Source organism: Muntiacus reevesi, chromosome 1, assembly GCF_963930625.1.
Source record: "Muntiacus reevesi chromosome 1, mMunRee1.1, whole genome shotgun sequence".
Taxonomy (NCBI): domain Eukaryota; kingdom Metazoa; phylum Chordata; class Mammalia; order Artiodactyla; family Cervidae; genus Muntiacus; species Muntiacus reevesi.
In genome coordinates, this window is record NC_089249.1 from 58107103 (window position 1) to 58134304 (window position 27202).

At 54.5% G+C, this 27202-nt stretch overlaps 1 protein-coding gene across 1 annotated transcript; it reads left to right on the forward strand.

Annotated features, from left to right (window-relative positions):
- Positions 1 to 7370: 7370 nt before the first annotated feature.
- On the forward strand, positions 7371 to 26996 carry LOC136160495 (1-acylglycerol-3-phosphate O-acyltransferase PNPLA3-like). Its single transcript, XM_065924235.1, has 9 exons — positions 7371 to 7557; positions 10743 to 10975; positions 12362 to 12427; positions 15499 to 15708; positions 17265 to 17325; positions 20240 to 20452; positions 22335 to 22467; positions 24650 to 24754; positions 26266 to 26996. Exons 1-9 carry the CDS (start codon positions 7371 to 7373, stop codon positions 26369 to 26371), a joined length of 1314 nt encoding a protein of 437 aa, XP_065780307.1. The 3' UTR covers positions 26372 to 26996.
- Positions 26997 to 27202: the final 206 nt, after the last annotated feature.

Sequence of the window (27202 nt, forward strand, 5' to 3'; positions counted from 1 at the left end):
TCGGTCAAGTCACCTCCCACCCGACCTGAGGAAGCTGCCTCCCCGCAACGCCCCCGCCCCGGGCATCCCCCCGGTCCTCCGCCTCCTGCTGGCAACTGTGTTCCTTCCTCTCAGCTGCTCACCTTCACTCCTCCGGTGGCAGGAGCTGGGGAGACGGGATGGAGGCGAGGCCCTCACCTCAGGGCACCCCAAACTAAGAGCAGGGGTCAGCTCTGCGGGGATCTGTGAAGACCCAGCGTGCCTTCCTCATGGCCTCTGAAACTCGGGTTTGACTTTGTCAAGGGAAGCAGTGTGGTCACTAACTTGTATTTAGGTCAGCCCTTCGTAAACCAAGTTTTCTGGAACGCTGATGTCCTTGCAGATGGGACTAGGGACTTTTATCAGTTAAGATTAATGGGGTTATGCTCCCAAAAGTTTCACTTCTCAGGGTGCGTGCCCTTTGGAGCCGGGCGGCCCCGCCTGAACCTTTCCCTGCCTCTGGACCCAGGGTCGGGATGGGCGGTGGGGGAGGAACACAGCGAGTAAAGGTGTTCATCCGGGTGTCACCTTCCCTTCTGCCCACCATTCGTTGACCACAGCAAGTCACATGGACGGGGTCATGGAAACGCAAGTCTACCTTTTGCTCGGAAGAGGAAGAGCAGAAATTCTGGTGAACAGGGCCACTGAAAGCCTCAAAACCCCCCAGTCTTTATGGCAGAGTAGATAACCCAGGAAATACTGGGCTGAAGAAGTCCAATCAGGTGTATGCAGTACAGGCTGTCTCAGTCTTTGAAATGTTAATACACGGGGAATGCCCTGGCAGTCCAGTGGTCATGACCCCGGGCTTCTACTTCAGGGGGCAGAGCAGGGGGAAGGACTTGATCCCTGGATAGGAACTAAGGCCCTCACGCCACATGGCGTGACCAAAAAAAAAGTGTACATCGTGTCCGTCAGAGAGGGCAGAGCTGTGACTTTATGTTCAACACGTCCTCAGCCACACTGGCCCTTATACACAATAGGCTCTCAGATTATTTGGCTCAGGACTTGCATTGCAATCTGCAGGTCAAAGTCATGGCTTCTCTTTGAGAGGAGGCTTCCTAAGGGAATAACAAGGAAATGCAGGAAGGAAGCTTAGTTTGTTCAGCGTTCACAGTGAGCCAGGCCCCATGCTCTCTCTCCTTAAATCCTCACTGCACCATTATCCTTTAGGAACTGCTATCTTCATTTTGTCCTGGAGAAAACTGAGGTTCAGGCAGCAGGAGGATGCATTTTAAATAAGTGTCTGGCTTGTGTGACTCGTGCTTAAAATTTGCTCCTTCTCCTAGATTATCTTTTGAAAACTGTGTCCAAGTTTTCACACATCACAATCTTCTGTGTCTGAGCTGGGGAGCAGTAAGACCCTCAAAGCCTCATCACTTTGGTGGCCAGAGGCAGGTGTCCGGGGCCCCAGGGGCCGGGCCTGTGGGCACTGAGCCGAGGGCCTTCAAGGTCTTGCCCGGTAACAACCCTGCACAGCCTGTTTTATGTGCTCCCCCACTTCTTTTCCGGGTCAGGAGGCTTCTGAGTCATCTACTTCACCCCCGTCCCGATATCCTGGGATTTGTGGGCATCATTGAGAGGCGGCTAAGAGCCAGTGGCGGGGACATGTCATACTGGGTCCATCTTGGATATAGTGTAAGTTGCTTAGTTTTTCTGCATCTGTTTCATCCTTATAAAAGCTCCCCTTACTGTGACGGTTAACTGTGTGTGTGCGTGTGTGGGTTCACATGCTCTCTCTCTAGCCTGGCTGCAGGTTGTGTGTGTGTGAACACGTGCATGCACGCACATGCTCTCTCTCTCTCTAGGCATGGTTGCGGGTTGTGTGTGTGTGCACACACTCACATGTTCTCTCTCTCTCTAGGCCTAGTTGCAGGCTGTGTGTGTGTGTGTGTGCGTGTGCATGTGCACACATGCTCTCTCTCTCTCTAGGCATGGTTGCAGGGATGTGCTCTCTCTAGGCCTGTGTGTTGCAGGCTGTGTGTGTGTTCATGTGCACATGCTCTCTCTCTAGCCTGGCTGCAGGCTGTGTGTGTGTGTGTCTGTGTGTGTGCAGGCGCGTGCACGTTCCCTCTCCCTCTAGGCCTGGTTTCAGGCTTTGTGCAGGCGCATAGGCTCTTTCTCTCTAGGCCAGGCACACCTTTACATCTATTAACCAACCTTATCAGGTGGCTACCATCACCACCCTCACTTCAGCAAAGGGGGAACTGACCCAGAGAGGTACAGGCCCTGCCTAAGTCCACACAGCTTAGCAGTGACAGAATCATGGCTGAAACCCAACCAGCGGGTCTGCCCATAAAGCCAGCTCTCGTAACCATTAAAGGGGAGCTAATCTTGTTGTGATCTTCTGCCAAGGAGATGGCCTAAAAGAGTGCAAAAGCCCAGGACCCACTACTTCCCAATGTGAAATATAAAGCAATTAAAACAAAATCTTCTGTTTTTGGTCCTTAGCAATCTCCTCTCTCTTTTAGAGTGGAGAAAAGTAACCCTTCAAGAGGGTGTGACTTGCCAGGGGTCAACAGCTAACTTATAGCTCAGTTCTTATAGCTCGCCCTCTCTTCAATGCATGCCCAGACCCGGAAGTCCCCGCGCCAGACCTGGCCCTGAACACCCTTCCCCTTTACACGGGAGGCCGTCTTGCCTGCCTGTGTCCCGGCCCCGCATCCTCGTCCCGCACCTCTCGCAGATGCTCTGTTGCCGCCACTGCTCTGATTCCTCCTCCCCCTTGCTGAGCACCTCTTCCCCCCAATTCTAGCCAAGTTCCTTATAAGCAGGTGAGTAGCCCAAGTCTTCAGAGACTTTAGAAATAAGTGATGAAGTCAGACACAGACATAAAGCTTTTTAGAATGCTGCTCTTTAATCACAGGCTCCCAATGCAGGAGACCTGGGTCTGATCCCTGGTTGGGGAACTAGATGCCACATGCTTCAACTAATCGTCCACACACTGCAGCTAAAGATCCCTTTGATGCTGCATCGAAGACCAGGTGCTACAAAATGAATAAATAAATATTTAGAAAAAAAAACGCAACCGTGTGTGATGGGTGCTTCTGTTTAAAGACACCTTGTTTGATGCACATATGATTCATTAATTTGGAACTGTCACTGGTGCCGTTCCTAAGCTCAACTGACACATCCATTGTCTCCATAAGGCCGTCACAGCCTTCTAGAGCTTGGCTGCACCAGATGGCCCTCAGCTCTTCACTTGGGCACCATTTTAAGTTGCAAAATCGCCACCAAAAGGCACCAAAATGTGAAACAAATAAGTAAACCGATGACAGAAAGGACCCTTGTTTATAGCAGAGACTGAAACAAGAAGGCACAGCTGGCTAACCACAGCTGGGAACGGCAGGTATGGGGCGACGTGAACGTTTTGGCCGCTCTGCAGATATCCATTAAAGGCCTAAAAAAGAGCTATGAGCATTAATCTTGGATTTATAAATATGCTCTAGTGAGTTCTAGGTGAGTTCGTGAATACAGAACCATAAACAATGAGGATGGCTGAGTGTTTCTTTCCTTTCTGAGCTGGTCACTCTGTGACATTCTCACTTGTCTCCCAACCAGTGGCTTGGTTGTTTCCTGCCCAATAAGATGAACAATCCTAGGACTGTTCCTACTGAAGATTTATAGGTCAAGCAGACCTACCTCTGACTTTTGCACGTGGCATGGGTTTCACCCACTATCCCAGTTTGTCTGGGACCGAAAGTTTTCCCAGGATGCAGGACTTCAAAGTGCCCAAACAGGGAAGTCCCCGGCAAGCTGAGCTGAGTTGGACACTTTATATAAATATGAGATAAAGATCTAAAGTTTTTAAATCTAAATTATTTAATACGGGTGAAAGTGGAAACCTTATTCAATACTTTTATCAAGATAAATCTATTTGCAACTCTACCATCCCACTCTCACCTAGCTGCCAAAGTAAAGAGTAATAGGTTTCATGCCTTACAGTCAGGCCAGTGAACTAAGCAGCTTCATAGCAACAGGAGTTTCTTAATACCACAAAGTGTTCCTCAGCCTTTGGGTACAGCTACTGCCAAAACAGCCCACATTTTATCATGATACCATGACGTTTAGAACATGAAGTTCAGCAGGGAATGGACACTTGCTATTTCTGGGTAACACCACTGGGCACCATGGACCTTAATTGGGCCCAGACTACCAGACAGAGCTCTGACCTGGTCATTCCTAAATGCTTTGGCTGGCAGTCACATTCTTGTTCTGTGAGCTCTGCTAGCAACTCCTCAGGGGGCGTGGTGGGACCCCGGGGACCCGCTGTGCCACTCGCATCTGTTGTGGGGCCAGGCTTGTGGACTGAGCCCTTCGCCCATGGGAACCGTGTTAACTCTGGGTAAGCAGGGTCAGAACTGAACGGAATGTTGGACACCCAGCTGGTGCTTCTGACAGTTGCTGAAGTGGTGCTGGAAAAGTTGTCAACATGCTTGATGTCAGAAGCTTGGTGGGGAAAAACAGCATGAAAGTGTTATTCACTCAGTTGTGTCTGACTCTTTGCAACCCCATGGAATGCAACCCACCAGGCTCCTCTGACCATGGCATTCTCCAGGCAAGAACATTGGAGTGGGTAGCCATTCCCTTCTCCAGGGGATCTTCCTGATCCAGGGATCAAATGCAGGTTTCCTGCCTTGGCAGGCAGGTTCCTTATGGTCTGAGCCACCAGGGAAGCCCATAGAAACAGCCTAACCTCAGGACTTCCCACGGAGTGTTAACACAGGTTAACACTCCACGCCTCCACTGCAGGGTGCACGGGTTCAATCCCTGGTTGAGGAACTAATATTCTGCAAACCTTGCAGTGTGGCCAAAAAACCCCCCAAAACCAAAACTGCCTACCCTCACATGGTTAAGGAAACTAAGCTAAGAGGTAAAAGATGCCTGCAAAAACCTAACTCTGCTAAGGAGTGGCGAAGCCTGCTTTTGGGCTCAGTCATTCCTGGTGACTCAAACGGTAGAGTCTGCCTGCAGTGCAGGAGATCTGGGTTCAATCCCTGGCTTGGGAAGCTCCCCTGGAGAAGGAAATGTCAACCCACTTCAGTATTCTTGCCTGGAAATTTCCACGGACGGCGGAGCCGAGCGGTCTAGAGTCCATGGGGCCGCAAAGAGTCGGACACGGCTGAAGTGACTAACCCAACAGCACTGATCCCATATCACAGCTCACAGCCTGCCCTGCGGGAGCACTGGGCAAAGAGCTGAGAGAGCTGGGACCGGGGCCCCTGCTCAGACATTTCTTCTCTTCGTTTGGACACAAGGGTGTCCGCTTGCTGTCCACGTGATGAAGCGGTCACTCTCAGCCCTGCTCCTTTCCCACCTTCATCCGGGTCACACTAGGGAGCACAGATCTCCCTGGCAGCTGCCATGAATGTGCATCCATGGATTGGAAGAGAACGCAAAGGCCAGTGGCTCTTGGCGGGGCGGCTCATCTGGAACCTGCATTCACAGCCTGGAATTTTAGTCCTAAGAGCAGCTATGCAACACAGCAGGGCTGGCGGGGGCAGCAGTGCCCGGTAAGGGGCAGGAATTGTCGAGAGATTGTGGACCCAGCGGACCCTGCCAAAAGCCTCAGTTTCCCAGCCAGAAATTTCATTTCTGCCCCAACCTTGAGTGTAGGGCGGGTGTGGAGGGCAGTCAGTCAGGCCAGGCCTGCGAGTTCTGCCCCACCCTCACCCTAGCCAAGCCAACATGGTCCGGGACAGACAGAGGGACCACCCCTTTCCTCGCGTTGGACCTCCATCAGTGAAGCGTCTGTGTGAGGTCGCTGTGGGTCCAAGTGGTCACTCGGGGCTGCAGCTCCCACATCCCCGGGTCTGGTCCATAGAGGCGAGACAGAATGCCTCACCCTGGGGGTCTGCAGTCCCTGAAGTAGCCCAGCCTCAGCCTCTGCCCAGATCCTGGCACAGTCCTCCCCCATACCTCCAGGCACAGGCTCAGCTGGAACACGGGATGTCTCAGACTTGGGAAACTCTGTGGGTGGGGGTCATGCATAACCAATGTGGTCAGGCCACAGGTGACATTCGGAATCCTGGCAGCGTCTCCACCAGTGGTTTTACAGATGCGGATTACAGAGAAGGGGAGGTCCGATCCCAAGGCCCACACTCTGCAGCCCACGTGGGCTTGGTGGAGGGGGCAGAGGCGTTTCTGTCCACAAAACAGGGGGTGGGATGGCCCAGTAGCCTGGTTGCTGGCTGTGCAACTCTGGGCAAGAGCCTAAGCTGCCTTTGCGGGCTGCTGGGGAAATTCTCTGTGCAGTGCCGTCCCAGAGTCCATGGGGATCCCAGGCACTTCCTAAGGGCCCGAGCCTCCAAACCCCAAACCCTGCACCGCCCACGCCACCCCCCAAGCACCTGTTATGTACAATTTTGACTTAGAAGTGAAGTTTTGAAAGGGACCTTGGTGTGATTATCATTCAATGAAAAATCTCCACCATTTGCCATGGACCGAAGACATCATGCAAAAACTTGCAGGAAGTCAAAGACGTGAAATTCTATTTAGATGCTGGTGCCTACTGCAAGCTTGCTTCCTCCTGTAAAAACTCTGCAAGCTTGCTTCCTCCTGTGGAAAGGTAAATGAATACACTGTCAGAAGGATATTAAGAACCTAAGTGGCGGACGCCCTCGGTGGCTCAGTGGATAAGAATCTGCCCGCTAGCACAGGCCACAGGAGTTCTATCCCTGGTTCAGGAAGATTCCACCTGCTTCGGAGAAACTAAGCCCCAGGACCCCAACTACTGAAGCTCACCGTCCTAAAAGTCCACGCGCTGCGGCTCCTGAGCCTAAGTGTTGCAACTGCTGAAGCCCGTGTGCCTGGGGCCTGCGCTCGGGGAGAAGAGAAGGCACTTGAAGAAGAACCCATGCACTGCAGTGAAGAGGAGGTCCCCTGGCGCAGAAAAGAAGACACAGGGCTACCGAAATTAAAAAAAAAAAAAAAAAAAAAAAAAAAAAATTTAAAAATTTAAACTAAGAACGTTAAGTAGGCAGCTGTAAAGTTCTAACTGGTTTAAGGGATGAAAAGAAACCGGCAAGGGGGCTCTCCTTCGCCACTGCCTACGGAGCTGCAGGAACCTCCCTCTCCACCCTCACCTGGCCCAGGTCTTTAGCTCTCCATCCTCTCCCAGATCCAGACCCCTTCCAGTCTTCCGCCTCCGGGGAGGGCGGGGTGGCCGCGCTGCCCGCATTGGGCCGCCGGAGGCTCACTCGTGTGGTCCGAGCGGGGCGGGGCCGGGGCCGGTGACGTCGCGCCGGGGATAACCCGGGCTGCGGCGCCCAGACCCGGCGGAGAGCCAGGGTGGGCGCCAGACGGAGCCGAGGCGCGATCCGACCCCGGCCCCGCCGCCCCAAGCTGCCGCCGCTATGTACGACCCTGAGCGCGGCTGGAGCCTGTCCTTCGCCGGCTGCGGCTTCCTGGGCTTCTACTACGTCGGGGTGACCAGCTGCCTGAGCGAGCGCGCCCCGCACCTCCTTCGCCACGCGCGCAAGTTCTTCGGCGCCTCGGCGGGCGCGCTGCACTGCGCCTTCTACCTCGCCGGGATCCCGCTCGGTAGGTCCCGGGCTCCGCGCCGTGATGGGGCGTGCGCTGGGAGCCGGGGCTGGAAGCGGGCCCTGCGCGGCTAAACCCGGGCTCTCCCGCGAAACAGTTGCGTCCTCCACTGCATCTTTTTCGCCCGCTGCCGGGGAGCCCTGGAAGCGGGGCGTGGAAACCTGGAGCGCATCCTCGCCTCACCTACCTTCTGGCGCCCAGTCTTGGAGGAAGCCCCCCACCCCACTCCGAGACTAGAGCCAGGTGGTCTAAGCGACGGGGAGGAGGGGGCATGACGGATCCGGGGAGCGGAATTCCCATTTGCCCTAAGTGCGGCCAGGTGGGAGGTTTGGGGCTGTGTCCCAGGCAGGGGTGGGTACCTTCTTCTCTCTGGGGACTCCAGGGGCTTAGACACCCCCCTCCCCGCCGCCCCCCGGGGCCTTTGAACTCCGCCCAGCCCTGGGGCGGGAGGGGGGCGCCTGGGTGCCTCTCAGGTAGAAGGCAGCTAGCTGGTTTGGGGTGAAACGGTGTTGAGGAGGGATGTTTTGGGGAGAGGAGAGGAATTAAGAAAGCTGTCTCCTCTCCTCCTTTCCTGGTGCTTGAGACCCTTTGGGGGACTGGGCGTTCGCATCCCATCTTCCCACCACCTCCCATCTTCCCACCACCTCCCTGCACTGCGCCCTGGAAACAGGTCCTGGGTGTTTCAGTCTTGTCCTAGTGAAGGTCTCCGTCCACGTGGAAACCGGAGGGAGGGGAGGGCCGAGGCTGGTGGCCAGCGGGCCTGAATGACTAGGGTCTGGCGTCCTTGGCCTGCGGTTTTGGCCAGGGAGCAGAGCCTGGAGCGAGTGCGGCTGTTGGCGCCCACACAAGGCGATAGAGCTTCTTTCCACTGGCCCCCTGGCCCCTGCTTTTCTGGGCTTCCTCAACCGTTCACTTTGTGCTCTACGCGGGGACGGCTGTGTTGGCACCGCCAGCAGGCAGTGACCGTCCCTGGAGGCCAGGAATCACTTGCCAATACTCACAGCCCTGCCATTGGCCAGGATCAGTGAGCAGACCCTGGACTGATCGCGAGGTGGGGATTGGGAGAGGCCATGCTGGCAGCCGTCTCCATGGAGAGGGAGAGGGGCAAAGAGCAGGAAATGTGACCTCGGGGGCGACTAGACTGGACACACGGGCAGTCTGCACAGCTGGACCTGAGCTGTGATAAAAGCCAACCCTTGTGTCTCGGCTTGTGACCTGGAGACATCCAGACGGTCAAATGTTTCATTGGTTCAAATGCACAGACCCCAGCCCAGGAAGTCAGCCGACTCCAGCCTAGAGGGGGCTCACCCGTAGAGGACAGGTGCAGCGGGGGGCTGGGCTTGCAGGGGGAGGCTCGGGACCACCAAGTCCCCCGAAAGGGTCTGGAGGTTTTGGCAAGAACTGCTCCCCAGAGTCTAAGAGCCCCGGTTTCCTGCTTTAACTGCCCGTTTGACGTTGGGGAGCTCCGGGGAGCACTCCCAGGGCCTGTGGCTTGGGCAGATTTCCTGAGCGCAGCTCTGAACCAGGGCTGACCTGGAAGGAGAGCCAGAACCAAGCAGCTCTGTGCAATCATGGGCCTTCTGTCTGGGCTCAAAGGGGTCACATATGCAGGGAGAGCCCAGTGGGGTCAGAGGTGGGTCAGGGCCTGCTGGCGTGTCCGGGCCCTCTGCACCCCCACATCTGTGGACGGCCGGGGCTCAGGCTGGGACAGGGGTAGCCCTGCCTGCCAGGGTAGTGCAGACCTCCAGAGGGGACCAGGCCAGTGAGTGAGGTCAGATGGAGCGGGAATGGGCCCCGTGTCCGCTAGATGGCTTGACAGTTGTAGCATTAGAGGTTGAAAGTGTCCTTGGTGGCTCAGGCGGTAAAGAATCTGCCTGCACTGCAGGACACCCAGGTTCGATCCCTGGGTGGGGAAGATCCCCTGGAGGAGGGCATGACAACCCACTCCAGTATTCTTGCCTGGAGAATCCCCATGGACAGAGGAGCCTGGCGGGCTATGGTCCACAGGGCTGAGTGACTCTTTCCCTTTCCAGAGGTTAAAAGTTAAGTCTAGGGACTTCCTTGGTGGTCCAGTAGCTACGACTCCATGCTCCCAATGCAGGGGACCCGGGTTCCATCCCTGGTTGGGGAACTAGATCCCACATGTCACAAGGAAGTGTTCTCATGCTGCAACCGGGAATTTGCATGCTGCAATGGAAGTGCTAGGCTGCCACAATGAAGGTCAAAGATCCCGTGTGCCGCAACTAAGACCTGGTGCAAACAAATAAATAAGAAAATATGTTTTTATGTTATTCTTAAATAAATAAGAAAATATGAGGTGCTTCCTCTGGGTTGACCGTGTACAGATTTTAGTGTACCTAACCTTTTCTGTCTCCAAAATGTAGGTGAGTGTTGTCCCATGTTAAAAACATACTGTGTGAGGCTCAGAAGCAGTGATGTAACGTGTTTAAGTTGCTCAGCTGGTAAGCAGTAGAGACAGGATTCAAACTCAGGTCCCAGCCTGCACTTGCCATGTGCTCCCTGCAGGGTTAGGTCCATCCATGCTCAAGCTCTGATGCTGTGGGTTCCCGGCATCTGGCCTTGATGCAGGGATGAAGACGAAGAGAGGGCTCCCTGGGCCCCTGGAAGCCCGTTTCTCTGGCCTGGGTGGGTCAAGAATGGCTCTGTAAATCTTATATTTCCTAGTTGTTGTGGTTCAGTCGCTAAATTGTGTCTGACTCTTTGTGACCCCATGGACTGCAGCACACCAGGCTTCCCCGCCCTTCAGTATCTCCCCGAATTTTCTCAAATTCATGTCCATTGAATCACATGGAAGAAGTAAAAGACATCAGTGAAATGTGTTTTATTGATCCCGGTATAGCCAAAATATTACCATTTTCACATCTAATCAATACAAGACATCATCTGTGAGAGAGTCAACGTTTCTGTTGTTATTGTCGTTCTAAGCCCTTGCGATCCGGTGTGTCTTTTTCCCATCAGTGTGGACTAACCACATCTCAGGCTCAGGAACCACCGGCCGGATCAGGCAGCCCGGGCTCAGACAAAGGGGAGGGTCGGCAACTTCCCTGCCAGCAGGTTCCTGGTCCCACCACAAAGCAATTCCCGCCTCCAGGGTGGTACGTTGCTTTGCATATTTCTCTCTCCACCCCCATGACTCCCTTCTCCCCACTTCACCCCGCACCCAGAGCAGAGATTGCAGATCCTCATGGACCTCGTCCGGAGCGCCAGGAGCCGGAACTTGGGGATCCTCCACCCAGCCTTCAGCTTGAGCGAGTACATCCGAGACGGTCTCCACAGACACCTCCCTGACAACGTCCACCAGCTTCTCTCTGGCAAGATTGCCATCTCACTTACCAGAGTGTCCGACGGAGAAAACGTGCTGGTGTCGGATTTTCATTGCAAAGATGAAGTCGTGGACGTAAGCGGTTTGTTTATCTGGGTACTGTCTAGTCAGAAGGGCCATTTCCTTTTGGAAGCAACACAGGGAGGGGCTGTTGTAGGCCAGTCGGCCCCAGTTTTTACTTAAGATGCAAGAGAACCTGGTTGCCCGTGATGCTGGTTGGCTTCACTGTACCAGAGTGATGTCAACTGTGTGCCTCCAGCGGTCCGGTCCAGAGCACGTGCAACCCTGGGGTGTCCCAGATGGTGTCAGCTTCGGACAGTGTCTCCCCCTCCTTGCCGACTTGGATCAGAAGCTCCTGCTCCGGGGCCTTATGTGTGTGGCCCTGCTCCCAACGATGCCTGTTCCTTAATGAGGACCTGTCCACTGAAGCCCCTCAAGGGTGGGAGCGTGTCTTGGTTAACTCTGTCCTCTGGTTCTAGCACAGAGAAGATCATTGGTGATATCAAAATACCATTTGGTTTGGCTCATGTCTTTTGTGAGAATGCCTTGGGCGTCGTTTCACTTAACACGGGTCCATACGAGCAAGCTGCCTGGCGTATATAACCAGCTGCTTCTCAGCAGCCAGTGTCGTCTTCCACTTAACCTTGTTTCCAGGAGCATTTTCTAGGCACCCAGCACCTGTGCATTCCCACAGGAGCTCTTTTCTCTCATTGCACCAGTGTCACATCATGCTTAATGCTCGCTGGCGCGGTGAGACGCAGAGCATGGTCCCTGGGCGACCAGCAGCAGCAGTATCTCCTTGGGGGGCGTTTTAAAACTGCAGGCTCTCAGGCCCCGCCTCCAACTTGCCTCATCAGAATCTTAGGGGTGGTGCCCAAGTCTGTGGTTGGCCAAGCTTTCCAGGCGATTCTGATGAATGTCAGTAGTTGCAAAGCCCTGATCTAATCTCCTTCCCAGGCAATCAGCTAGTCAGCAACTAGTTGGTCCTGTCTGTGATGGCCCAATGGGACCCTCGTGGGCAGCAGAGACGGGAAGTTAAAGTCTGAAGTTACACTTGGATCTTGGGCTTCCCGGGTGGTGCAGTGGTAGAAAACCTGCCTGTGGTGCAGATAGATGCAGGAGATGGAGGTTCAATCCCTGGGTCAGGAAGATCCCCTGGAGGAGGAAACGGCACCCTGGTCCAGCATTCTTGCCTGGAAAACCCCATAGACGGAGGACCCTGGCGGGTTAGAGTCCATCAGGGTCACAGAGCGTCAGATGGGACTGGGCAGGCAGGCATGATGAAATAGTAAGTGTGTGGGCCGGCTCATTTTCACTCAACCATTTAGTAAAGCAGCGACTCAGCCAACAGTGCTGTCAGGCTTATTGCTCTCCTTGCTTGAGAAGGCTTGTAAGGCCCAGGGAGTAAACGGCTGCCTGCTCTGGGCTGTGCTGAGGTTTCACCCTCTTCTGTCTTCTCAGGCCTTGTATTGTTCCTGCTACATCCCTGTCGTCTTTGGCGTGATCCCCCCTTCCTTCAGAGGCGTGGTAAGTCCACTTTTAAACTGTGTTCCTGGGAATTCCCTGGTGGTCCAATGGTTAGGAGTCTGCATTTTCACTGCCAGGGGCCTGGGTCCATCCCTGGTCCAGGAAACAAGATCCCATGAGCATCTTTGAAAAAACAAGGAAGACAAGGCAGTGGGTTCAGGCACCCTGGGCCCCTGAGACCTCTCCCTAAATGAAGAAAGCCTTTTGCCCCTCAGCCTTCAGACAGAGATTCCATAGCTGAACCCCTTCCAAGCTCTCCTGAAGCAAAACTGACTTCATGTGGGATAATTAACTGCTTACCTGTAACATAAGCTGTTTATGTAATCTCCACATGAGCACCAAATAGGTGCCCAGTGGCCTACTTAGAGTATAAGATGCTTAAGAGTCAGTTTACTCACTTAAGGTTTTATTCTGAGGAGCTGAGAGTTTCAATCCTCTCTGCCTCTGACTCTGTCCTTTTCAGCCCATGGCTTTGGGCAGAGGCTGCCGACAGGGCTGCGAGTCAACACCTATGTGGACACGTGTCGCTGTCCCTGAGCACTGGCCCAGGAGGAAGAGCAGATGCCGAGTGCTGGTCCTGCAGACTCTGGGCCGGATGCCGGACCACCTGGCAGCCTCCCTCTAGGGCAGTAGTTGCTGGATAATTCTGTCCCCCTGTCCCGGGACACCCGGCGACGTCTGGAGCCCGTTTAGGTTGTCACAGCTGTGGGAGAGAAGACAAGACATCCCCATGTCTCAGCAGGAAGGCACTTCAGAAGCCCTTTTGGTTCACGCTTTAGCAGCAGTACGGGCTTCACATTGCAAAGGCAGGTTATGAATAGCCTCATTCATGCCCCGGAGCTTCCACAGGACAGACACACGCGGACCCTATTTACAGATCAGAAGACTGAGTCCTGGAGCCATGAAATGGTTCCCTGAGATTCTCTCAGCCCCTGCCTGGCAGACAAACCTAGAATCGAGTGTCTGCTTTAGCCCACGTTAGCTGGGCCATGTTGACATGTTCCTTTCTTTCTTTCTAACGTTTATGTGTTGATTTGGCTGTGCCAGCTCTTAGCTGTGGGTACTCTGGATCTTCAGTTGTAGCATGCAAACTCTTAGCTGTGGTGTCCCGGGTCTAGTTCCCTGACCAGCTACTGAACCTGGCCCCCCTGTATTGGGAGTGTGGAATCTTAGCCACTGAGCCTCCAGGGACATCCCTGGACACATGTCTTAACTCTTAGATTGAACTGCAAACTGGGAGTCAATAACAGTGCGCAGTTGTACCACCATCGTGGAAATTACCTGCAATAGCGCAGCAAAGTGCCCAGCATAGAGCCTGGCTCTCTTAAGTATCAGGTAGATATGGGTGGTTTTGTCGTTGTTGTTATTGTCATCTTTGCACTCCCCTTGGCTGCTCCCGCCGTGGTGCACACTCAATCACACCCTCAGTGTCCTCAGATGAAACCTGCTGACAATCAGAACGGAGCCTTCTTGAGATGCCACTGAGCAAACCCGGAACATTCCTCTAGGAAAGTTCAGGCTGGAGGAAAACTTCCAGATGACAGAGGAGTCATTGAACTTTAGAATAGACCTCGAGGGGCAGAAGAGAGGATATATGTGTATGTAGAATAGAGTTGCTCTACTCTACAGCAGAGACTTAAGACAGCATTGTGAAGCACCTAGCCTCCAATAAACATGAGTTAAAAAAAATAAAACATCATTGAAAATACAGTCACTTGCTTCCTCCCTTCTCAATCTTAACTCAAGTTTCCTGACGTTAGGTTCCGAGTCCCTTTCTGCCAGTGAGGGTTTTGGCGTTGACAGACATCAACAATACAGAAACTACTTCTGTGTGTGCACACCTAATCACTTTGGCCTCAAGAGAGTACTCTCTTGCTAGCTAAGGCATGCCTGAACATGCCTGATTCTCTCCCGGACTTGTTTTAGGCCAAAGCGTGCCCTGAAATTTCTCCCTTTGGAAAGATTGGCTGGGGTATTTGCTATTTGTGAGAGTTGTGATATTTGAAGGCCCCCCACCCCCACGGTGGGCACTGATAGCTGGGCTGTGACGGTTTTCGCTTTGGGAATCATTCACGATGTTGGATGTAGGTCCAGACTCTATCCAAAGCGTAACAAAACCTGCCTGCCCCAGCCTGGCCTTGGGCACTAGGGTTGGTCAAGGTTATGAATATTTTTTTTTCTCTCTGTAATTCTGTATTGAGGCCATGAATATATTAATAGGAGGGCTTCCCAGGTGGCTCAGTGACAAAGAACCCACCTGCCAATGCAGGAGACGCAAGAGTTTGGGTTTGATTCCTAGATTGGGAAGATCCCCTGGAGTAGGAAATGGCACCCCCATTCCAGGTATTCTTGCCTGGAGATTCCCACGGGCAGAGGAGCCTGGCGGGCTGCAGTCCATGGGGTCATAAAGAGTTGGACACAACAGAGTGACTGAGCGCTTCCCATGGAATATAGGAAAATGGATTCTCACAGTACTTACCCCAAGTGCACCTTACCTGTGGGATAAGATGCCATTTTTTAAGAGCTCAAGTCCCAGGTTCACCACGTCATTTCAGTCTCCAGTGCTGGTCCTCATTGCCCAGGTGTGGGCAGAAAGTCAGGACCACAGGTTAAGTGTCTTGTCCGAGATTGCTCCAGCAGCTGGGGGCCTCTGGAATTGAACCCATGACATCTGTCTCCCTTTCAGCCTGATCTACATCACACTCTGCCCTGAGTGCACACAGCGCCCCTAGTGGATGCAAGTTACGTGGACTCGCCTGGGGGCGCTCAGGGCTGGGCCCAGCAGCGTGAGCCAGACGCCGGCCTGGCGTGCCCCTGGACCTGGCACTGCTCTGCTGCAGTGCTCACCACACAACAGCATGTGGCAGTCCTGAGTGCCAGCCTGCAGCCTGGCCTGGCACAGAAAGGCTCACTCGGGGTTTGCTGCGAGTTGCTCCAAGCTCCCTGTTCTCTCACTAGGTCTGCCTGCGGCTCTGAGAAGTCTCTGTCCCTAATCTGAAACACACAGAAAACTCCAACCCAGAGCTCCTGACAGTGTGTGCTTTTTTTTTTTTTTCCTTCTCCCTTAAAAGCGATATGTGGATGGAGGAATAACTGATAACTTACCCTTCATTGATTCCAAAACAACCATCACTGTGTCCCCCTACTATGGGGAGAGCGACATCTGCCCCAGAGTCAAGTCCACGTTCTTACTTCACGAAGGCTTCAGCAGGCTCAACTTGCACTTCTGCACAGAGAACCTCTACCTGATGTTCCAGTCGCTCTTCCCCCCGGATGTCAAGGTGAGGGGGGCTCTGAGTTCTGGGGGTGCTGCTCTCCCCTTTGCATCCCTCTTTGCCAGGGGACCCAGCAGCTCTTCAGGCTTTCCTGATGGGCTCACTGGGTAAAGAATCTGCCTGCGATGGAGGAGACGCGGGAGATGTGGGTTCAGTCCCTGAGTCGGGGGAAGGAAATGGCAAGCCACTCCAGTATTCTTGCCTGGGAAATCCCATGGACAGGGGAGGCTGGTGAGCTATAGCCCAAAGGGTCACAAAGAGTTGGACCCTACTGAGCGAGCAGAGCAGCAGCTGTCCTCCACACAACTAACTAACTAACTAACTAACTAGTTCTCCACGACTAACTAACCAGCAGCAACAAACCCCGTCCTGGAAAAGGGACTCAGCCCAGTGCTGCCTCCTGCTGGTCACCAGAATCCCCCGGGGCCATTGAAACGGAGGGGTGGGGGTCGCCACTGAGATCCCACTTGCAGGGGCTATGGCTTAAGTATCCACAGCTTGAATCCATCTGCCAGTGCACGAGATGCAAGAGACTCAGGTTGGGTCCCTGGGTTGGGAAGATCCCCTGGAGAAGGAAATGGCAAGCCACTCCAGTATTCTCGCCTGGGAAATCCCATGGACGGAGGAGGCTGGCGGGCTACCGTCCGTGGGGTTGGCAAAGAGCCGGTCCCGACGTCACAGCACACCACAGCCTCGGCAGGAGGCTGACTTTTTTTTAATTACCCCAACGATTCTCTTTTTAAATTAATTAATTAATTTAGCTACACTGGGTCTTAGTTGTGGCACAAGATCTAGTTCCCTGACCAGAGAGTGAATCCCCCTGCCTTGGGAGAGCAGAGCCTGAGCCACTGGACGACCAGGTGAGTCCCCCAGTGACTACTGGCAGCCATGGTCAGGAATTACACTGCGTGTGGTGGCTTAATCTCCCCACCCCCAGCTCTGCCTTGAGACCTGTAGGGTCTTAAGGGATTGAACTTGGGTTCTTGGCAGTGAAAGCGTGGAGTCTTAACTGCTGGACCACACGGGAAATTCCCCATTTAATCTTTTCTTGGTTGTCACTATAGTGTGGTGGACCTGACCACCCTAAGGCAGTAAGAAAGCTGGTAGAATCTGCACAGTGACAGCTCTCTGGGGAGAAAGAAGGCCATGCCAGATGGCGTACCTGGCGGCGTGTGCTCACGGGTGGAGAGAAGGCTGGGCCACAGCATCGGGTGTCCGTGTGGTTTGAGTGCAGAGGAGGCAGCCCAATGTCCCACGACAAGCAGATCAGGCCCCGCTATTTGTGAGGATGGAGGCTTGTCCAGGGACCAAAGAAGGCCAGAGGAACCAGCTCCCGTCATGCTGGGGCGCCAGCCTGGGCTGCGCCGAGCGGGTGTCATTCGAGCTGAGTCCTGCCAGGAAGCGGGGCTGCCTTCTCCCGGGAGCACAGAGCCCCGTCCACACATGGCATCGCTCGGAGCTCGGAGGATTCGTGACTCTGAGCCTGCCATCTTCAGGTGATGCTGAAAGGAGTGGCTCGTGGTGACTCTGCCTGCGGTTAACTCCATGTGGTTTGTTCACAGGTGCTTGGAGAGCTGTGCCTTCAAGGATATTTAGACGCACTCAGGTTCTTGGAGAAGAATGGTGCGTATGGTGGGGGCGACAGCCGTGCCCTTTGAGCCAGCTTTCTGTTCACAGTCTTGGTCACCAGGGGAACCGTGTTGGATCCACCACCCAACGCTCAGCACATTCACCTGCCATCTGGCTCGGCCCTGAGAGATAGGAAATCATTGCCCCCATTTTACAGATGGGGAGATGGAGGCAGCCATGGCCCGCATTCCGGGGAGCAGAGCTGGGATCAGCCCTGCTGACCCTGCAGAGGTCATAGCCCCAGGGTTCCTCTCCCTCTGAAGTGTCCCTGTCTGCCAACCGAAGGCAGCTCCTTCCTTTTTCATTCCTGCTTGAACAATTGTGAACCTTCAGTTTGATGAGGAAGGGAGAGAAACGGTTTCTGGGTCCCAGGTGAAGCCGTCAGGAGAGCTGCCTCCAGCCAGGTGTGGGCTGCATCCACCGGCCCAGCTGTGTTCTGGGGAAAGCTCCTGGCTAGTCTGGGCTGGGGAACTCGGGTTCTTCAAATGTTAGTGTGGAACCAACTGTTAGTTATGTTTTGAGCTATTTTTCCCCGATACTAATGGTTGGTACAGTCATTGATCCTCTGAATTAGTCTCTGTCCTAGACCAAGGAGCTGGTGTGGTTCATGGGACGCACATGTATTTATCTCCTCAGAAAGCGCTTATTGCATGCCTTCTGGGTGCTAAGCTATGGGGTGTGTGCTGGCGACTCCACAGCGGATAGACAGATGTGGCCTCTGCCTGCCCGGAGATCAGCCTTGACTGGGGAGGAGGGCAGGAACGTAACTAGAAGGCTGACGGATGCTCAGTGCCCTGGCAGGACCGCACAGGATGCTGTGGATTCAGACGGGGTTCAGTTGGGGGTCCGGGGGGGTTCTGCAAGGACAGGGAAAGCTGGGCTCCTGGGAGGATGCGAATCTGCAGTGATGTTTTGAGGGTGAACAGGAATGTTTTAGGCACGGGGGTATGTGAGCATGAGGCCTGCAGGCAGTCTTCGAGGTGGAAAGAAGGCGTGTGCCCCTGGAGTGGTGCGGGTGGGGGACAGAGAAACAGATTGGGGGAGGCAGGAATGGGGGTGAATGGAAAGAGGGCTATGGCTGGGCCTCGTGGAGGTGGTGAGGGGCTTGAATCTCACAGCCATGGGGAGCCATGGCAGGCTGCTGACGCTGGAGCGGGGGCAGGCAGAGGGAGCTTTGCCAGGGCCCCTGGACCCACTATAGAGAGGGTGAGGCCAACATCCCCGGACAAGGTGGCAGCCGTGGGCTTGGCCGGGGTCCCGGCAGCGAGGGAGGTGGAAGGGGCCTGAGGGGACAGGACAGGGAGACGACCAACCAGGGGTTCCGAGGAGGAGGACTCGGGGATGAAGCTTTGCCCTTGGCTTCTGTGGTCAGGACGGGAGCAGAGGGCGGTGCTCACGGTTTGGCCCCGTGGGAGGGCACGGGTCCTGCAGGAAACCTCGAGAGCCCCATGGGTGGTGCCCTGGGTGGTTGGGCAGATTTGGGTGGTTGGGCAGGCGGCATTGGGCCTTGCCAGGTGGCGCTCGTGGTAAAGAACCCACTTATCAATTCGAGAGCTGCAGGAGATGCAGCTTTGTTCCCTGGGTTGGGAAGACCGCCTGGAGGAGGGCCTGGCAACCCACTCCAGTATTCTTGCCTGGAGAATCCCCATGGACAGAGGAGCCTGGCGGGCTACAGACCATGGGGTGTCAGAGTCGGACACGACTGAAGCAACTTAGCACGCATGCACGCAGGAGGTGTAGTGATGTCAGAATTCGAGGTTCTAGACCGCAGGCCTGGACTGGGATTGAAGTTTGGGAGCCACCTGGGAATAAAAGCCAATGAGGGACCCTATAGACGTCGCTAGGTGACTTTGGGCAAGCCACTCCTCTCTCAGGGCCTCTGTTTCCAGATCTGTAGCAAAAGCACTTTGGAGTAAATGATGCCAGCTGAATCTTAGTAATTCTAAATCCTGGCGTGGGGCTGGGCGCTTGCAGCATTGGTGCTGGGTTCGGGGTAAGGATCTAAGCAAGGTTCTGCCTCGGTCACCCTGGCTTCCTTGGGGTTCACTAGAGGATGCGTGGGGGCAGGGCAGGTGTTCCCTGGAAACAGATTCTCTGAAACATTCCTAAGAGAGAATACGTCTCCAGAGGCTGCGTTGTGTGTCTGTCAGAGGCTGGAAAGATCCAAGGGAGTCGAAGTGGGAGGTGTAGCTTGGGAGTGAGGCGGGGGGCATGCAGGGACAGCCCCTGGGCTTTTAACCCCGAGGTTGGAAGTGAGAGGTGAGCCAGGGGAGGCGTGGGCATCCAAGTCTACCCGTCCCACCGTCCCCACCCAGCGTGAGAGCAGGAACCACCCACTGGGATCGGCCCCTTAGCCCTGGCACCCAGCACAGACTCCCCGACCTGTGGCTTCTTTCCGAGGTCGTGTGATGGAAGGGTGCTATCGTTGACATCAGACCTGGGTTCGAATCTCGCTCTGCCGAGTGTCGGCTGTGTGACTTTAGGCAAATCGATTCACCTCTCTGGGCTTCTGATTCCTCAGCACTCAGCTGGGAGCAGTTGCGTGGATGTTGCAGGGTCTGGAACACTGGGCTTCACCAGTGGTTCAGTTGTTATAAACCAGTTATCATCCTTCCCTCTGAACCTCGTGAATCCACATGTGGCTCTAGAGCCCACAGGCTGGTGAGTGACCGAGCCAGCAGCCCGCCTCCTCCATCCAGCTTCAAAGGCCCACACTGCGCTTTCCCCGTTAGGAAAAGGGCGGTGGAGCAGGGTGGATCCCAGCCTGATTATTGCCAGGTGGATCCCCACCATGTGCTAACAACAGGCCTGTCAGCTTCCCTCTAACGGGGTGGGCAGGGTGGCTGGGCGAGTAGGGACCCCGCTGCCCGAAATCGCCTGATGGGTTTTGTTTCCGTGCCCTTCGCAGGCATCTGTGACAGGCTCCATCTGTGCCTGAGTGCGTCCCCGGCAGAGGCGGAGCCGGAGGCGGAGGCGGAGCCCGAGGGCCTGGTGCCTTTTCCCAGGGTGGTCACCTGGGAGGCGTGGCCTGAGCTAGAGGAGCTGCTGGAACACCTGCGCCACAGCGTGCTCTCCTGGGACGAGAGCGTCCTGGAGACCCTGGCGCCCAAGCTCACCATGGGTACTGGCTCTGGGGGTGGGGAGAGGGCGCACAGAGGAGGCGGTGGTCGGGGACCCTTTCAGAGCGGGAAGGGCGGCTTCCCCGAGAGCTGTGGAGGAAAGGCGAGCCCCTGCTTGGGAAGAAACAGGGCAGAGTGACCAGCCCAGGTTGGTGGGGACCCCCGCCTCCCCGCATGGACCTCCCATCCCCCTGAGTCCTTGCTCTGTGTCCCTTCCCATGCGGTCATGGCCAGAGGAAAACAAGCTCCAGCTGAGTTTGTATTTTATTTGTTTATTTAACACCAAAGACATTTTATACTGGGGCAGAACCGATTAACAGTGTTGGGATAGTTTCAGGTGAGCAGTGAAGGAACTCAGCCATACAGGTATCCACTCTCCCCCAAACCGTCCTCCCATCCAGGCTGGCACATAGCATTGCAGCTGGGTTTGTTTGTTTGTTTGTTTACTTGAATTTATTTTCGGTTGCACTGGGTCTTCGTTCCATCTGGTCAAAGCTGTGGGTTTTCCAGCAGTCATGTATGGATGTGACAGTTGGACTATAAAGAAAGCCGAGCACTGAAGCATTGATGCTTTTGAACTGTGGTGTTGGAGAAGACTCTTGAGAGTCTCTTGGACTGCACGGAGATCCAACCAGTCCATCCTGAAGGAGATCAGTCCTGAATATTCACTGGAAGGACTGATGCTGAAGCTGAAACTCCAATACTTTGGCCACCTGATGCAAAAAACTGACTCATCGCAAAAGACCCTGATGCTGGGAAAGATTGGGGGCAGGAGGAGAAGGGGGCAACAGAGGATGAGATGGTTGGATGGCATCACCGACTCGATGGACGTGGGTTTGAGCAACCTCTAGGAGATACTGAATGACAGAGAGGTCTGGCATGCTGCAGACTTCAGACACGACTGAGCCACTGAACAGCAGCAAAGATGAAAGGGATGCTGTTTCTTGCCCCAGGCACTAATGCCCTAGGAGTTGCACTATCCAACAGCTGCTCCGGTTATTGTGATCTGAGGCATCGTGAGGTCATCACAAAGGGAAAATAGAAGGCTAGGGGTTCTGGGTGGAAGAGTGGAATCCAACTGCAAATGCAAAGAAAGGGTCATGAAGCCTGGGCTGGGGAGATTTGAGATGTTTGTGTCCACCTCCAAAAGTAATTTAAAGTGAAGTGGGATTTCCATTCTGGAAGACTCAATGCAGTGACAAAGACTCAATGCAGTGGGCCCAGTTTCGATCCCTGGCCCAGGAACTGGATCCCACATGCCACAACTAAGACTCAGCACAGCCAAATAAATTCAATAAATAAATTTAAAAATATAGTAGTAATGAAAGCTGCTCAGTTGTGTCCAGCTCTTTGCCACACCGTGGATTGTCCCCAGGAGACTCCTCTGTCCATGAGATTCTCCAGGCGAGAATACTGGAGTGGGCTGCCATTCTCTTCTCCAGGGAGTCAGTTAAAAAGAAACTCTTTCAAAGGGACCCTGTGTCCTGTCCGCGATCCAAGGGCTGTGTAGGCCCATCCCACATCTGATCTCATTTGTGATAGCCTCTGATTCCTTCCCCGGTGACTCAGATGGTGAAGGACCCACCTGCAATGTGGGAGACCTGGGTTCGATGCCTGGGTTGGGAAGATCCCCTGGAGAAGGGAACAGCTACCAATTCCAGTATTCTGGCCTGGAGAATGCCATGAACAGAGGAGCCTGGCAGGCTACAGTCCACGGGGTCACAAAGAGTGGGACTCGACTGAGAAACTTTCACTTTCACTTTTTCACTTTCTGATGCCTAGCTGCCAGGATTGTAGGATGTATAGACATTGCAGGCACCAGCTGGGGAAGGTGGTTTGGTTTTTACGCTGGTGGGAAACAGACCTCCGACTTGTGTTTTTCAGCACTGAGGAAGACAATGAGAAACCGAGATGGGTACATAAACAAGATTTTCAACTTCTTACCAATTAAGATCATGTCCTATGTGATGCTGCCCTGCACGCTGCCCGTGGAGTCTGCCATCGCTGTGGTCCAGAGGTGAACACTTCCAGGCTTTGTGGCTTCCTCTCGGGGCTGGGAGGTAGGGTGAGGATTCAGCCCAGAGCCTGGCTCCTTACACATCCGGGTGGAGCTCACAGTCTGCGTGGAATACCCTGGAAAGGCGCCTGGTTGGCGAGCCCCTGGCCACCCTGCCGCCTAGGTTTGTCACTTCTTGCAGGTCTGTTTTTGGGAAGGAGGGGGATTATTCCTGGTGTGTCGGAAGGTCCTGAGGCCTTCCCTGTGTGGCTGCTAGGTTCCTGGGCATTTGCTTTCCCTCCATTTTCTTCAGATTTTCTTTAGTGTTTATTTTCTTTTTAGTGACTTAGTCAGCATGTCTTTCAGTGTGTCTTTTTAAAAGTCGCTCAGTCATGCCCGACTCTTTGCGACCCCGTGGACTATCCAGTCCATGGAATTCCCAGGCCAAGAATATTGGAGTGGGGAGGCTTTCCCTTCTCCAGGGATTCTTCCCAACCCAGGGATCAAACCGGGGTCTCCTGCATAGCAGGTGGATTCTTTACCAGCTGAACCACAGGGAAAGCCCAGGAATCCTGAACTGGGTAGCCTATCCCTTCTCCAGCAGATCTTCCCGACCCAGGAATAGAAGCAGAGTCTCCTGCATTGCAAACAGATTCTTTACCAGCTGAGCTATGAGAGAAGCCCTTAAAAGTCCCAGCCGTCCTTCAAACTCCAGCTCAGTTCTCTGGCTCTGCTGGACCTCCCAGATCACTCCCCAGCTCCGCCAGTCAGCCACCTGCCTCGCCCTGGGAGGAGGGCCGGCTGCTCTGGCATATTTTTTCCTTCCTTTTGTTTAAAAAAAAAAATAGTTTGATAACTTCTTTTGTGTATTTGTTGTGGTTGTGCTTGGTTTTCAGACCAAGAAGTGCACGGGCGTCTCATTTTGTGGCAAGTGGGCTTAGTTGCCCTGTGGCATCTGTGATTTTAGTCCCCTGACCATCAAACCCTCGTCCCCTGCAGTGGAGGGCAGCTTCTTTACCACTGGACCACCAGGGAAGTCCTTGACATTTCTTTTTTTTCTTTTTAATTTTTTTTAACACCAAAAACATTTTGCACTGGGCAATAGTCAATTAACAATGTTGTGACAGTTTCTGGTGAACACTGAAGGAACGCAGCCATAGGAATACCCGTATCCATTCTCCCCCAAACCCCCTTCCAACCAGGCTGGACAGAACATTGAGTGGAGTTCCATGTGCTATATAGTAGGTCTTTCTTTCTTCTTTTTTTTTTAAGTGCAGGTGACCCAGATTTGATCCCTGGGTTGGGAAGGTCCCCTGGAGAAGGGAATGGCAACCCACTCCAGGATTCTTGCTTGGAGAACCCCCGGGACAGAGGTTCCAGTCCATGGGGCTGCAAAGAGTCGGACATGACTGAGCAGCTAACACTTTCAGAAAACGTTTCTGTATTTTTGGCCGTGCTGAGTCTTCATTGCCGCTTGGGCTTTTCTCTAGTTGCGCTGAGTGAGGGCTGCTCTCTAGTTGCAGTGCATGACTTCTCATTGCAGTGACTTCCCTTGTTGCCGAGCACCAGCTCCAGGGCACGTGGCCTTCAGTAGTTGCGTCTCCCGGGCTCGAGGGCACAGGCTCAGGAGCTGTGGTGCACGGGCTTGGTTGCTCCGCGGCAGGGGGTTCCCCCGGGAGCAGGGCTCGAGCTCATGCCTCCTGCATTGGCAGGCGGGTCTACCAGTGATCCGTCGGGGCAGTCCTCTGCTGGCATTTCTTAAAGCCCGAGACATAGGGTCCTTTTCGTGTCTGGGGTGTTGGAGGGCAGAGGTCAGGCCTCCTTGGCAGCTTCCTCTGTGGGCGCGCATGTGGCCGAGCACCTTCCATGTGGGTGCAGGGGTGGTGTTTCAACCAGAAGATGCTGTGTGTCAGGGTCCACGCTGCCCCGGAGGAGCGGGGTCTTGGAAGACCCAGGCCTTTCATCTCCATGTAAGTCCCTTGAGCTCTCCTGAATCCAAAGTGGCGTCATTTTGCTTTAGGACTTTTAGGTGGGCTTGCCTTGCGGAATTTATCAGCTTGGGGTTACAAGTGACCCTGGCCGTTTACCTGGATGATGGTATTGTTGTCAGATGTCTGCCTTTGGCTGGGGTTTCTTCTTGTCTTTGTTGTGGCTTGTCTTCACCAGCATACGAGGTGTGTGTCTCTGCGTTTCCTTCCTGCAGACTGGTGACGTGGCTTCCAGACATGCCCAGTGACATCCAGTGGCTGTGCTGGGCCACCTCCCACGTGTGTTCTCAGGCCATGGTGCATCTGCTCTCCGCTTCCAGGTAGCTGATTTGGCTGTGGGTCTGGGGGTCCCCCAGGCACCCTCTCATCTGCTCAGGCCTCACGCACCATCCTAGGAATGTCATTGGGCCCTGGAGAGGTGGTGGGGAGCATGTCCCCTGGTCCAGAGGCCCTGCATTACGGGAGGCAGCTGAGCCCATCAGCGGTCCCAGTGCACCTGCTGGGAGCTAGTGACCAAGACTCAGCTGCAGAGGGTGTGCTGACGCCCGGGGAGGTGTGTCCGCGGAGCATCATTTTTTTTAAAGTTATTTATTTAGCTGGGCCAGGTCCTAGTTTCAGCACATGGGATCTTGAGTTGTGGCATGTGGGGTCTAGTTCCCTGGCCACGGATCAAACCCCGGTCCACTGCAGTGGGATCACAGAATGTTAGCTACTGGACTGCCAGGGAAGTCCCCCACTGAGCCCGTCCTGATGGCAGAGAGGAGAGAGCTGGCTGATGGAGCAGCGGCGGGGCCAATGGACAGGTACCATTGGTTTGCCTAAAGGGAGTGGCTCTGGGTACCTGTAGCCCCGGGAGGGGGTGGGGCAGGGAGAGGGGGCAGGGCCCTTTTCCGTGTGTGTCTGTGTGTGTGTTGTGTGTGTGTGTGTGTGTTGTTGGGGGCGCGGCGGGGGGGCTGCTGCCTGTTAATGCAGATTCCCGTCTGACCTCAAACGCCCTGAATCCCGGTCTCTTGGGTTAGAACCCGGCCATCCGCATCGTTCACATGGCCCAGGTACTAGGGCTTCCCGAATTCTGAAAACTAATGAGCAAGAAGGGCCTGTTTCCAGTTGACTCTGGATTTTGTCCTGAAAGTCGTGGACCTTGGCTTTCTCCCCTGTTCCCTGGGGTGATCCTCTTCTCATTCGGTGTCAGTGAGGCTTTGGGGAGCCCCCGGCTCAGTCCTGAAACGTGGCAGGTGCTTGGGAGAGAGCCCTCCAGTTTTTCTATTAACAAACATGGAAGGTTTGAAGTAGGGAGGGAGGGGTCTGGCTTGTGCTGGGAAAATGACAGTAGTGGCCTTGCGGAGGCCGGATCCCCAGAGACGGCAGCAGTACTGGCCCAGCGAGGGGAAGGGCTTGCTCTCCAGGGAAACTGGAGGACTGAGTGCTGTTCGTGGGCTCCAGGCCAGAAGGAAGATAGCAGTTTTGAGGCCTTGCTGAGCTCCAGTCTGGTCGGCAGGCAGGAGCAGAGGGCGGGGGGATGGCAGTGTGGCTACAGAGAGCCACCCTGATGGGTGAGCTGGTGTGTGTGGGGGTGACCGATGGGCTCCTCCGGGCCTGTGCACATCAGGTGGGAGGTGTCCGGGTGGCTGGGAGGGCCACAGGCTTGCAGGCCTGGGATGGTGTGATGTCACCCCAGCACGGGGATGGGGGACCCAAAGCGGTGGACTTGGGCTGGGCCACCCTGCAGACCCCAGACCGTGTGACAGCGTCCCCCCTCCCGCATCCCCACTGACACCGCAGACCAGAGCGGCAGGTCGGCAGCTGAGTCAGAATTCTTCGTTTGTTTCAGATCCCAAATCCCAGCAAGCGGCCAACGGCCTTCCTCCACAAACCAGAACACCGTGGGCGCCGCCAGGCTCCCTGCTCCTCCGTGGACCCACAGAGGCCAGAGCTGACATCTGTGATGTGCGCAGAATGACCTCCGTGCTGAGTTTGTAGTGTCCTGAAACCAAAGGCAATCTTTCTGTCTTACAAAAAGCTAGGAAGCGATTCTTGGTGTGTGCAGTGGGTGAGGAGCTCAAGGATACCCAGGATGTGAGGCTCTAAGTATCGGGGAACATTGCGGCGGAGGGCTGGGCTGCCCTTTGTGCGGTCTCAGGGGTTGTGGGGGAGGACAGTGGCCCCATCTCTCCATACAGGAAGCAGTAAGTGTGGGGCGAGGCGGGCTGCCATCCTCCCAAGGACATCCCTGGTTGGGGGGACATTATGAGGTGGTAACTTACTTGCACTCTAGTACATCTTTCTGACCTATTCTAAATATTTAGTGGAGTTATATTAAACATAACTCTCTGTAGGCACTGAGAGAGAGGGCATCAGAGGGCAGACACACTGACACCATAATCACAGAAAACTAGCCAGTCTGATCACAGGACCACAGCCTTGTCTAACTCAATGAAACTAAGCCTTGCCGTGTGGGGCCACCCAAGACAGATGGGTCATGGTGGAGAGGTCTGATGGAATATGGTCCACTGGAGAAGGGAATGGCAAACCACTTTAGTATTCTTGCCAAGAGAACCCCATGAACAGCATGAAAGGGCAAAAAGATAGGACATTGAAACATGAACTTCCCAGGTCGGTAGGAGCCCATTATGCTACTGGAGATCAGTGGAGAAATAACTCCAGAAAGAATGAAGGGATGGAGCCAAAACAAAAACAACACCCAGTTGTGGATGGGACTGGTGATAGAAGCAAGGTCCGATGCTGGAAACAGCAATATTGCATAGGAA

Excerpts from the sequence above, each read along its gene's own strand:
- LOC136160495 (XM_065924235.1), top strand. The coding sequence starts at position 7,371 with ATGTACGACCCTGAGCGCGGCTGGAGCCTGTCCTTCGCCGGCTGCGGC. Across the intron at positions 15,709-17,264 it reads TCTTCCCCCCGGATGTCAAG|GTGCTTGGAGAGCTGTGCCT; the intron begins GTGAGGGGGGCT and ends GTTTGTTCACAG. Across the intron at positions 17,326-20,239 it reads CAGGTTCTTGGAGAAGAATG|GCATCTGTGACAGGCTCCAT; the intron begins GTGCGTATGGTG and ends TGCCCTTCGCAG.